Source organism: Psittacula echo (assembly GCF_963264785.1).
Source record: "Psittacula echo genome assembly, chromosome: 22".
Classification (NCBI taxonomy): Eukaryota; Metazoa; Chordata; class Aves; order Psittaciformes; family Psittacidae; genus Psittacula; species Psittacula echo.
The window spans coordinates 3,447,753-3,460,925 of NC_137758.1; the positions used below are offsets into that span (position 1 = coordinate 3,447,753).

Consider the following 13,173-nt stretch of genomic DNA (forward strand, 5'->3'; position numbering starts at 1 on the left):
CACTGCTGGGAAACACAAAGGTGTCCCAGGGCCAATGCTCTCCAGCGCCAAAACTGAGCTATTTCTGCTGAGGCATCGCAGGAGAAGGCGCCTCAGGAGGATCCGGATGTGGAAGACGCAGGAGTCTCACCCGGCTGTTTGTGAGACATCCAGCCCCAACTTGCAAAAACAGGTCAGGTAACTGGGACTGTGTGTGAGCAAACCCCAGCAGTGTCAGCCCTGCACTGCTGCTCAAACAGACCGAGGGCACGGCTGCTTCTCCAGGGAAGAAGCTATGGAGAACCTAAGCTGTACTGAGCAGCAACAAGGGAGACGCGTCCCACCGACTCTCATCACTGCTCAAAGGATGTGCTGCCCCTCTCTACCCCAGCGCTGAGGTTTCTGAGCTACTCCGTGGAGGGGATGCTCAGAACAGGCTCAAAGCCAGTGCCTGGACTCAAAGCAAGGTTCACACTGCAGCTGGGCTCAACCTTTGGGAGCTGGGAGTTTTCCATCTGTCTGTCCCACAGCTCAGCATGCACTCACATTGGACAGACACGCTGCACTAGTGCTGCCAAGGATGCTGCCCCTTGGGAAGCTTCCCCCTGGGGCTCTAGGTGTGCTTAGGGGACACAGGGCTCACAGCAAGGCTCTGCTGGCACCATCATCCAGCCCTGGCAATCCCCTGCCAACCTCAGCTTCCAAACTGGAGCTTGCTCATCTGCCCTGTGCCATGTAAACATGTTTGGAGAGGCGGGAGGAGATGCCTTATCTAGGTTCACCCCATGAGTCAGAGGAAGGAAGGAAGACACAGGAGCCTGACTCATTCACTCACTCCATCGCCACCAAGCAACGCTCCCCCCGTCTGCTTTCACTCCTCCTCATCCCCCTGTGCAAAGTCTCTGCCCAGCTCCTTCCCTGGGAATGAGGAGGCCAGGGAACGGTCCCATTGGAGCCAGCTCTGCGTGGCAGCAGACAGAATCAGCTTATAACAACCCAAAACCTTACCGATGCAGAGCGAAGCACACACTGGTGCATCTTGGCCACTGAGCAGCCAGCCAGAGAGAAGGGGGGGGGGGAAGGAGGAAGCAAGCCCGTCAGTTCCTTCTGATGTCTTTGCTAAAAATCCCGGCTACAAAGAGATCTAATTGCAAATGAACTAATTAAGTAAACCTCTGACGAAGCGTGAAAACAATTTGTTTGACCCTGACGCTGGCAGAGGGCTCCTCGACAGCGGAGTTAATCAGTCAGCGCCGGAGCCCACGAGCAGTGTCAGCGGCTGCCGCGCTGCCATCTGCTTCCTCCCTCCTCTTGCCCCCCAGGAGGGAGCTGCAAACTCCTGCCTGCTCCTGCCCGTTGCACTGGGGCTCTTCTCCTCTAGCAGCAATCCCTGGTGGGCTTCCTTCCTGTGGCATCGGCCTCTCCAGCAACAGACAGACTTTGGGGTGTCTGGACCTGTCTCCCTTCCACCAGCCCCATGTATCCTGGCCTGAGAGCGGGGCTGCCCCCTCCTCTGGGAAGAACCCCCTCAAAAAGCAGAGCACTTACTTGACAAACTGCCCCAGGTCCTCACAGAGGGTTTCGCAGCCAGGCCACTTGCACTCTCCGTGGCCATAGAGCGGGTGGGAGCCAGGGGTCTCTTCATGGGAAGAGCTGCAGAAGAGGGAAAGGGACCATCAGATGCCACAGCGTTCCCAGGCATGGGGCCAGCCCTCAGGAGACCCCACACTGATGTCTCCCTGTCCTCTGTGGGCGCATCAGTGCAGGAAAACACTGATGAGGTGGGCTGAAGCCTCCCAACCCTGCTGCCAGCCCCACAGGTAATGGATCCCAGCCCCTTCCACCTCTCCTGGGGTAAAACCACAAAGTGCCAGCCCCGGCTCTACCTGTCCCTTCTCGGCGTGTGCATGGTGCTCTGTCCATTGGGCAGAGGGTGATGGGAAATGGGAGGCGAGACCTTGGCGGCCGAAAACGAGGTAGAGTTGGAGGTGTTGGTGGTGAGGTCGAGACCTTCTTGCTTGATGCTGTCCTCGACGGGCTGGGCGGCTGTGACCTCCTTCCAGAGCTGCTGGAGGTCCGAGGGGCACACAGCTATGGCATGGGGAGAAAGCACCCACTGTCAGCGGGGAGGAGCACCAGCACCCGCTGGCACCCAGGCACCGGGCTGGCTTGGGAACCAGCACCAGGAAATCATCACCCAAGGCCAGGCACATGCGGCCCCATCGCGATGCCCAAAACAAGTCGCCCGCAGCACCCAGAGTCCAGCAGAGCATCCCCAAAGGGGAGGAGACCTCAGTTCCCATACCTCAATGCAAGAGGAAACCAGGACCCAACCCTGCACATGACCCAGCTCCAACTCTCCTGAGCTGCTCCAGCATGAACACAATCAGCCCCCAAACTTCGGATGGGAAAAGCAGTGACCCAGACCTGTCCCCAGCCCTCCCTCACCCGCACCAGGGAGAAGCTGCAGCCATGGGGCCCCCCAGCGCGCTCCCCACCGCAGGGTCCTTACCTTGGGGCAGGGTCTGCAGGGGCACGGAGCCCTGCCCCGGTGGGAGGCTCACCAGCCCCTGGCGCTGCAGGTTTAGCAGGTGCTGCTGCTGGAGCTGCTGCATCTGCAGGAGCTGCTGCTGGAAGGCCAGCTGCTTGTTCCCTAACGGCTGCCGGGAGACAAAAGCGAGAAATCAAAGCCTGTTATTTCCAGCCTTGCAGCAGGAGCCTCGCAGGGGATGGCAGCAGTGAGGGGTGCTCGCGGTGATGGGTCTGCAGCCCTGCGTGCTCCATCCCACTGCGGGGCTGCTCACCTGGCGGCTCAGCCGGACCCGGGCTTGGAGCTGTCGGAAGAGGAGGGGAAGAAAAGGGGAAGGGAAAAATAAAGCGCTGAAATGAGAGGGAGCGAGCGGAGCTGGGGGCTTGCTCAGAGCAGAGACCAGGCTCTGAACACGCAGAGCCCAGCTGCGGGGTCATGGAATCACTGGTTTGGGGTGGAAAGGACCTTGAGATCATCCAGTTCCAACCCCCTGCCACAGGCAGGGACACCTTCCACTAGAGCAGGTCCCACATGGGGAGGGTCAGCAGAGGGTGAGCTCCCATGAGCATCACTGAAAGCAAGGGGGCTGCCAGCACCCAGAAGGCATCCTGGATACACAGGACCCTCCTCTACACAGGGAAATGGTTCCTATTTGCCAAAAATGACCATTACAAGCCCCTTCCTGAAGACGGTCACAGGGGAGCAGGTGCCCATCACCCTCACCCCTGTCACAAGCACATACGGAATAGGCAACTCTCCCCCCATCCCCAGTAGCCGGCCGCGTTCTGACCGGCAGAGCTGGCCCTAAACTAGTTAGACAGGACGAGTCCCTGGGGAGGCACCAAGAAATCCATGAGAATTAACTGAAGGGGAGAGAATTCAATTAGGGATGGGGACAGGCAGCTGCTAATCCGAGAGCGGAGCTGCCCCCGGCCTGCCCGGCCTCATTAGCAGGGCAGGCGTCCCCGTAACCCCTGGAACCCCTCAGAGCCCTGTTTGCACAGACGCTGCAGGCAGGTTGTGAGGATCCGGGCTGGCAGCAGCGGGAGATGTTGGAGAAGCCACTCGGCCAGAGAGCAGCCACTGCACCGCAGAGCCTGAAGTCCGCAACTCCCGAAACCCACCGAGTGCAACGGGTGAAGAGGTGCACCCATGAGCAGAGGCACCCACCAGCACCCACCAGCCTGAGCTTGCCCTGAAGAAGGCAGCGCTGTGAGATGCTGTCAGCCCCAGCCTTACCCAAAACCTCTCCCTGGCCATCACTCCATGAGCTTCACCCAGCTCCTCTCCCCTCCTGGCAAATGCTGGCTGGGTTGCTCCCAAAGGGACCCCCAGCACCCCCCCAGAGGAGGCTGCTCTGTATCAGGGCCAGATCCTGTATTTGGCATCCGGAACCCCCCCATCCCAACCCTGCCTCCTGTCCCAGCGCAGGGGCTCGGGGTCCAGCGCTTCGCCTGCGCTCCCCGTACATTAGACGCAGATGACTGGGTGCAGCTACCGGGGTAAGAGCCGCCGTCACTTTGATTTATGAGCACATCAGGAGGAGTTTCGGCGTGACACGCGGGACTGACAGGAGCAGTTCATTAAGCTGACACCAAGGTTAGGCAGCAGGCAGCCCCCTTGCATCCCCCCCTCTTCCCCTACCCCAACAGACTACGCAGAGGGACAACCCCCTGCCCCAGCAGCTCTGGGGGCACGCAGAGACCCACTGGCCTCAAACCCAGGGGATATTGGGGTCTCTGCACCCGGATGCTGCTTGCAGCAGCTGGGCTTGAAAAGGAAAAGCAGCTGGGAAAGAGTGGGATGGCAGAGCCTGGTTTCACCAACTCTTGCCACGAGGGCCTGGAGCCATCCCAGTCCCATGCTCGGGATGCTGCTAGGGCTGGGGGTTCACACTTACACCCCAACGCAGGAAAAGGCTCCAGGATGGGCTAAGATGTGCTGCAGCTTAGCCCCATCCTGGCGGGATGCATGGATGAGCTGTCCTGCTTGGCCCCTTCCCTGCATCCCAGCTCACAGACGCGAAGCACCCCCCGCATCCTCCAGGACAGGATGCTGCCAACAGGCGCTTCCGACACATTCCCATCCTTCGCGCTCCCTCTTTTCCTGTTCTCCCCTTCCCTGTGCTCACTGGGGGACCTCCATCCGTGCTGCTCCTCCTGGGGAGATCTGAGCTTCTCTTCCACAAGATGCTGCTACCTGCTCTCAGCACAAAGCTGTGCACCAAAGCCATTCCCACCTGCTGATCCCTACCCATGCTTACAGACATCCAATGACACCACAGAGAGTGCCTGGAATCAAGGAGGGGGAAAGCAGAAGGTGCCCAGTTTACAAACCTTGCAGCAGGGCTGTAATTAAACACCATTGTGGAGTTCCATGAGGGAGCTGACGCCGGCCAAGAGCGGCTCTGTGGCGGCATCCCAGACATGCCAGCTATTCCCTATGCCGTCAGGGGAAGCAGTGGCATCACCATTCCCAGCATGAGGCTTCATTAACAGCAGCTGCCCAAATTCTCAGGGTGAAGCCGACCCCACAAAGCCGAGCTGGGGGTGTTTTGGGGAGGGGGAATGCTCTGACATCCACTCATGGAGACCCCCTCACTGATTTCAATAGCCACGGGGTGGTGATGCTGCAGGAGCTGGGCACGCGCGCCCTCAGCACCACCTAATTCCCCTCCCGCCCTGCCAGCCGCTCACTTTGTTAGCGGGTAAGTTTCTTGTCTCCTCTGTACCATTTAATTAAAAGTTAACCTGTGCTTTTTAGACCAGGAACCCACTAAGCAAGCCCTTTGTTAGAGCTTAATTATATCCCCGTTCGCTGCTGCAATATAACATCACCATGGCCAAGAGGAAAGTCCTTGAGGAAGCTCAGATTTATGCCTCCCCCGTTCCCGGAGCACGAGCAGCTACTCCAGCTCCTGGAGATGGCTCCGATAAAGCCTGACCCTGCGCACACTGCATAAATACACCAACATCCTGCACTGAAAGCCTGGGTCAAAGGCTACCGAAGGCTCGAGTGGGTCCCAACCTGACCCAGGGCTGCCAAAGCCACCCCATTCCCCCTGTGCTGGTGTGGGCTTTGCTGGAGCCCCGGTTGCAGCCACCCCAGGGCACAGTCTGGGCTTTAACACTTCCCCCCTGGAAAGAGAGTTGAGGTTTAAGTCCTTTTTACGGAAAGGAGAGCAAAACCCATCGTGTAAAGGGAGTTATACAAGACTGATGCAACGACACCAGAATAAGCACTTGTCCATCAGCAAAGGGCCTGGTCATCAGGGGGCATCTCCCATTGGAAAAGGCCTTTGCTGGCATTGCTGGTGTTTCATGCGGTGTTTGGGTCTTGCAGAGCTGCCTTTCCCAGCAGGAAAAGCCCTGGATTGGGTTCCCATCTGACCAGCCCTGCTCACCCACTTGCCAGGGTGCTGCTGTGCCAGCTTGGTCAGGAGGGGCTGCCGGACTCACGGTGTGCCAAGAGCCTGGCAGGGGCAGTGCATCAGGAAGGGATGAGCAGGATGTCCCCACGTCCCATCCCTGCTGGCTCCCTTCGTGCTGGGATTCACACACACCTTGGTTTGTGCTGGGCCCCCTTTTATTTGCTGCCAGATCTGATGGCTCAGAACCCATCAGTGTGAGCTCACCTCTTTGGGTTGCTGCTTTCCAGCTTGCTGCTGTGTCAATAGCTGCAGGTGAAGCTGCTCCTGTTGCTTCTTGTAGTATTCCTGCAACTGGGAGGGATGGGAAGCGAGAGAGCAAAATTAGCAGCAGAAACACCCTGGTCACGTCTCTCTGCCTGGCACTACCCCATGCCCAGCATCGGCTCTGCTGCAGCCACGTCAGTGCCTGGCACCACGCCGTCAGGGCAGGCTCTTGGCGGTGGGTTAACAGGAAAAGTCCTCTCCAAAGGAGCCACGGCTGCAGAAGAAACCTTGGGACACTCCCAAGGGCTCTGCATCCCCACAGCAAGTGAAATCCCTGAACACCACCAAGCCAAACCTGCCATTCGTTCTAATGCTGACCGGTTGCCCTGGCTCTGCCTGGCCTGGCCCCAAAGAGGAGGAGGGACACAATCCCTAGCTCAGTAATTCCTGTGTGTCCTAGGGGGAATGTGAAACACCAGGAGGTGCGTGAACCCTTTGACAAATGCTCTGGCACCTAATGCAGTGTTTCAGCAGTGGAGAAACGCCAGGTTTGGCACAGTGGAACCCCAAAACACCCCTGGGGGGCTCCCAGCTGGGAAGAGGCCAGGAGGAGCCAGAGCCCATGGTCTGGACAGTGGAACCGTGCAAGTGCTGGGGGCTCTGACCTGCATCCCATTCCACGGACACCATGGAAAAGCACGGGCAACCTGGCCCCTTGCAGCACCCAGGCAAAGCAGAGGGGTCAGTAGAAGAGACAAAACCACCCCAGCCCTGCACTGAGCCACCAAGAGGGTCCCAGTCTGGGACCTGCCGCCAGCTCTCGCCTGGCCCCTAAACAAACTGTCGGTGATGGATTTGGTGGTGTGGGGGGGCCAGAGGCACCGGGAGGTCACCGGGACCCAGCAGCCCCCTCCCATCATCCCGTGCCCCCGCGGTGGCGGCTCAGGAATGCCCCTTTGGATGCCGGGAAGCCTTTATCAGCTCGGGGCTGACAGCGCTGACAGCAGCAACTCTGCTCTTGCTGTCTGCGGACAGGTTTGGAGAGCCGGGTGTTTACCCAAAAGCCAATCAAAGCCAGGGCTCTGCAGCATGGCCGAGCAGGGCTGCAGGAACATTGGGTCAGGGGTGAGAGGTGTGATGTTTGGTTTTCTTCTGGTGGAGAATGCGAGCTATTCCGGCCTGGGTTGTTTAATTTGCAGTCAAACGTGTTTCTTTATCCGGCTCCAAAGAGCCTTGCAGAAGGACCCACCCAGGGTAGTGTTTACCCTTTGTTCTTTCCCTGGGGCCAACCTTGAATCCTTATCAGCCTGTTTGGAGTAAACAGGTACTGGAGGCAGGAGGAAGGGTGGGGAGGATGCTTGTGGGATTTCTCCTGCTCTCCCTCCCGCCGGCGGGAGCTGTTTACCCAAGCAGACCTGTTTTGTTTTGGAGCTGAGGTTTGGTTTTTTCTGTCTCCTCCTTTTTCTTCCCTCCCTGTTCATTTTACACTTGACAAGTGCTCAAGAAAAGCCAAGCGGGGCCGTGAGAAACAAACCCACACCCCGGAGCTGGACCCAGACACCAATCCCAAAGCCCAAGTAGTGGCCTCAGGGGCTCTGCTTGGGGTCCATAGAGCCAAGAGCACCCACAGTGACCCCAGGAGCTGGGCAGCTCCAGACCAGGTCCCGTGCAGGAGCTTTTTGGGCTTTGACACCCTGGCTGCAGGCAGCCGCATGTGGCTTTGCCAGCACCGTGAGCACCTGCAGCTCTTTTCATCCCTTGGTACTGTACGTGCTGGGAATCCCTAAGGAAACACAGGGGGGATGCAGGAGCCCAAGGAGGAAAGGACCCATCCGCCTGCCAGCACCAAGCTCCAGAGTTCACGGATCACCAAGGAGCTGCCCAGGAGCAGCGTTACCTGTTGCAGCATTATCGCCTGCTGCTGCTGCAGGAGGGCCTGGAGCTGGGGTGGTGACAGGATCTGCTGCATCTGCTGCGGCGTGATCATCTGCGGGGACATCATGGCCACGGACACAGGGACCTGCACAGAGGACAGACACGTCACCACTCCCAGTTCCAACCTGGAAAACCCTCCCCTGATGCCAACAGCCTGCGAGTGCCTCCCACCCCCTTGGGGCATCCTCCATGCCCCCCACCCCTGTGTCACCTTCAGGCCACCACCCTGCCCTGACATGTTCACAAGGGGGACATGGTGATGACAGAGACATGCTCCATGGTCTCCAAAGCTTTCTAACCCCGAGCTGCTCCCCATCCCGGAGCAGGATACTGTCTGCCCATAGGGTCTGCTTTAAATGCAATTTACCTGGGGGACCTGGGAGTCAGGAGGAGCCAGCAGCACATGGGCAGCCAGCTCCAAACCACGGCTCCCTCCCCTTCTGCGAGCACAGGAAAGGTGCCAGGCATTGCTCCTTCCCTCCAGGTCCCAAAGGATGCAGGGAGGAGGGAAACCCCAAGGGAAGTGGGGAAGATACCAATCACCCAAATAACTTTGCAGAGCAGAGCACGGAGGAAGAGGTAACCAGGTTTTCCATAGACACATCAAAGCTTTACCTCCAGCTGACACCAGTAACTCACAATTACCATGCCAAGCAGAGGGAGGGCTGGGAGAACCTGACAACCCCTGCCTTTCGTTATCATCACACGGGTCCACACCCCTGCGGCAAAGCACCAGAGGAGGTGTCAGTGATGGATCCCAGCCCCACCACTCCTGCCCAGGTGGAGCGATGCTGCCTTCCCAACCCGGCCTTGTCCCAGCCCCTTGCCCATCCCACCAGCCCAAAGCCCTTCCCAAGTCTCAGGACCTCGGAGACCAAGGGACAGAGAAACAAAGCAACCGGATTCAGAGCCTGGTGCCTGCCAGCCCCTCCTGCCCAGTGATGCCCAGACCCCTCAGTCTGGACCCTGGGGCTGCTTCCCCCCTTCAGCCACCCCAGTGAGACACGGAGCAGGGACAGGACCACAGGGTGGCCCCATTCAGTCCCTCCTGCCTGTGCTGGGTGCCAGGCTGGAGCACACTGACCTTCAAGGGAGATTGCAAAGGCTTATCTGTTTACTCAGGCATTTTGCTGGAGGGAGGCACGGCCAGCGGCCGAGCTCCATTTGTGGCCGGCAGTTCCCCCCCCTCAGCTGCCTTCGTGTCAGTTATTGATTAACTGCTGCATGTTCACACCCAAAGGCTGCTGCGGGGCACCCTCCTCTGCTCCGCTGGAGCCATGGGACCCCCTCTGTGGCACCAGCACTGGGACAAAGCTGTTTCTGCGCTCAGGTGCTCACAGACAGCTGTGCAAACCCTCGGTGAACATCTGGAAGGGAGGATGCTCGCGAGGCCGGTGCGAGGAGCACGGGCACCCCGCTCGGTTCCCTTTGCCAATTCATCAGCTGGCAACGTGCTCAGAATGAGAGCCCCTGATTAATTGCTGCTCCGCATCCCCGCTCCGGGCGGGCTCCCACCCCCTCCGTGCGCCCGCTCCCACTCCGTTTGCTGGCATTTTCAAATCGGAGGCATCCTAATTACCGGAGAGTTATAACACCTTCCATTTCTCGCCCAGCGGACTGACACCCTGTCAAGAGCAAAGAGAATTGCCAGAGGTTTTGACAACACTAATTGCCCCTATAATCTAAAAACACAAAGGAGAGGCGATTAGTCGAGAGGGCCCCAGCTCTCGATCCGACACGAGGTTTTCACAATGTTACAAGAAAACAAAAGTGATGCTTTTTAGAGTTTGATGGCTGCTAACAAAAGCAGAATTATATTTTCATACAACCTTTGTCTGCATTAAATGGCTTTCTTTTTTTTTCCCCCTCTCCTGCGCTCGGATGCAGAGCTGACACGGGGAAATGGTGGCGGCTTCCAAAGGGGTGAATGGGGTGAACCGGTGCTGGCTCTCGTGAGGGGCATCCACGCTTCACCACCAACCTGAGCCCCAGCTGATGCTGAAGGCACGTGAACAATCTCCCTCCTTGTCCCAGCTCAGGTTTTCCAGGGAGGGCAGGAACTTTCTTTAGGAGAAATTCCCATTTACAGCAAGTTTTGACCCACTGTGGCCGGTCACATGTGTCAGTGCCGGCTGCTCCAAGCCCCTGTGTCCAACCTGGCCTTGAACACTGCCAGGGATGGGGCAGCCACAGCTTCTCTGGGCACCCTGGGCCAGCGCCTCAGCACCCTCACAGGGAAGAGCTTCTGCCTAAGAGCTCAGCTCAGTCTCCCCTCTGGCAGGTTAAAGCCATTCCCCTTGGCCTGTCCCTACAGGCCCTTGTCCAAAGCCCCTCTCCTGATTTCTTACAGGCCCCCTGGAAGACAGGTCTAAGGTCTCGCTGGATTCTTCTCTTAGGATCCCTGGATAACAGGAGGCTTTTGGGCAATGGTCACCTCCAAAGCTCAGATCCAGGCAGTAAACACCACAGGCAAGAGCAAAGGGTGCCAAACAGAGCAACACAGGAGGTACAAGGGATGAGCTATACCCAGCTGCCTCCTCCATCCATCCGCTCAGCAGCAAATCCCCTCCTCAGGCACCGTCCTTGCGTTGCACCCGGCAAATCCCTTGGGAAGCAGGTCCCAGCGTCATGAGCTGGCATCTGCCAGACACCGCGTCAGGAAGGGTTTGACTCACGCCTTGGCCGGCTGCCACCCCGCACAACTGCTCACTCACAGCTCTGCTGCCTCCCAGGAGCCCGGCGCTGCGGCTCCCACCGCGAGCGGCATCTCCAGGGGGTGCTTTTCCAGGCGGTCCCGGCTGTTGTAATCCCTGTGTGCCGGGATCAGGCAGAGGGTGGAAAAGCAGACGGGTATTACAGGGAAAGTCGGCACAGGGCGGCTCTGCCAAAGCTGGCTAAGAGAAGCAGGATGGGGCCGGGCGGGCGCAGCAGGATCGGAACGATGCTCTCACTTCGCTTTTCCTTAGGGTTTTTATGTTGCTTTTATGGGAAGCGGATAGTAGCTCCCAGCCATGAGTCGGAGCAGGGGAAGCCATGGTCCCATGGCCGATCCTGGTTCCATGGCTCGGCACAGCACGGCACCGGGATATCCCCGTCACCAGCCCTCAATCCCTGCATCAACAGGCACCTCCTGGCCGTGCATCACTCATGCAGGGAGGTTGATGCAGAAGCCACAGTGTCTCCAGGGAGCACGCTGGAAGCTGAAGGGAGCATCTCCAGGTCCCCACCTAAAACCACACATAAAGCTCCTGCATTGGGGCAGGCACTCATCCCCTCCATCCCTGCTGACCTGGGAGCGTCTGGAAGCCCAAGGATCATAGAATCCCAGACTGGTTTGTGTTGGAAGGGACCTTAAAGCTCCTCCAGCTCCAACCCCTGCCACAGGCAGGGACACCTTCCACTAGAGCAGCTTGCTCCAAGCCCCTGTGTCCAACCTGGCCTTAAGCAAACCTCTCCCATTGTGGGTGCCCACCAGCTACCTGGGGTGTTTTGTGCTTCCCGCAGAGCCCATGGCACTGCACATCCTTGTCTCTGATCTGATCTCGGGGTCCAACTCCCAATTAGACACAACAACAAACGTGTGCACTGTGTTTCTTGTTTGTTTAACACCATTTTCAAATCCAAAACCTGCAGCAACAAATGAGAAGCTCATCTAGGAGCTGGGAACAGGGCGGGGGGGAACAACCACCACCAAGAGCAGCTTCGGGTCTGATTTTAGGGGCAGGGAATGAGCAAATACCCCCCAGAGCACCCACTTCTCACTGCTGCAGCTGGAGAAGAGCAAACCTTCCACCCCGAGTCCAGCCAAAGCACGCAAGCACATCCCCACATCCCCTCCTGCGCGCAGCATCCCCGAGCAAGTGCCAAGGTTCTGCTGGCTCAGACCATCTGCAAGAGCTTCCAACGCCTGAGGCCAGGCAGCAACGATGACACTCACATCAGCAGGGTTTATATACCCTGACGGGTGGCACAGGGCCACCCGGACGCTGCTCTACCCCTTCTGCTCACACCACGTTGTGCCCAGACCTCCCTGAGATGGGACAGGGACGACAGACCAAAAGCTACCCAGCATCAGATGAGAAACCAAACCCAGATCTGCACGGGAGCTCCAGCTCCATGAGGCTTTTAGGAATCCTTTGAACAGCCTTCACAAAAGAGGATTAATTGCCCTGGGTGAGGGTGGCAGCAGCACAGGGCGAGGGGGCACCCATGTAGCTGCATGGAGGATAAGTGACCACTGATTATGTTTCATGAAAGGAAAGAAGGAATCAATCCCTGTTATGTTCAACCCAATGTGCATCCTTGTTAGGATGGGGAGGCACTGATCACCCATAGCTGGACTGTGTGTCACTGAAGTTGAAAGGGATTTGGCTGGGGGATGCCGATAGCAGTGGTGATGCTGTGCCCGGCAGCACCCTCCCTGGGGCAGGATCCCACATCTCCTCCACAGGCACTGGGTGCCGGCACAGTTCATCACACCGATGAAACCTGCAGGGACAACTCTGCTTCCCTGTCAATCCAAAGCACATTGCAAGGAGCTCCGGGAAGGATGAGGGGGACCGGGGACCGACACTGGTGCTGCGAGCTCAAATGGAAAAACCTAGCGCGGCGCGAGCCGAGACGGACGCGCTGCTGAGCTTTCTCGTGGCGAGGGCAGGCGCAAGGGCTGGTATTGATCTGTCTTCATTACCCATTGCACTCAAGTTTCAAATCAACAAAATGCACTTTTCCGCTCCGCTGCCCTCCCCGGCCGCTGCAGACAAAAGAAAAGCAATTTCCCGCAGTTCGCTCCAAACTCCTCTCCCCTTCCCTCCCTTCAGCCCCTCTCCCACCTCAGAGGCTTCTGAACCGCAGCAAGTTGCCCTGGGAGAGCCCCTGCTCTGAGCTGGGGAAGGGACCCCAAAGAGGGCACTGAGGGTTCAGCAATGCCTCCAAGCCAGAAATGCCCCAGCACTGAAACCACCAGTTCAAACACGCTCCAGCACCTCGCACCGTGGCCTTCCTGGCTACCAGCAGCACCTCCCCATGCTGGGGATCAGCTCCCACAGGAGAGGAGCATCCTGCACACCAAGAGTCCTCCAACGCAACACTTTGT

The 13,173-nt window shown here is 58.3% G+C and overlaps 1 protein-coding gene across 1 annotated transcript in view; it reads right to left on the bottom strand.

The window, feature by feature from the left end:
* FOXP4 (forkhead box P4) overlaps positions 1-13,173 on the bottom strand; it is a gene marked incomplete at its 3' end in the record, with an annotated part of 49,904 nt that overhangs the window by 8,506 nt on the left and 28,225 nt on the right. The window contains exons 4-8 of the mRNA XM_080633113.1: positions 8,041-8,163; positions 6,144-6,230; positions 2,492-2,639; positions 1,866-2,070; positions 1,528-1,632 (exon numbers count right to left, since the gene is read on the bottom strand). Of these exons, the coding sequence (XP_080489239.1) occupies positions 1,528-1,632; positions 1,866-2,070; positions 2,492-2,639; positions 6,144-6,230; positions 8,041-8,163 (668 nt within the window). The remainder of the gene's footprint in view (positions 1-1,527; positions 1,633-1,865; positions 2,071-2,491; positions 2,640-6,143; positions 6,231-8,040; positions 8,164-13,173) is intronic.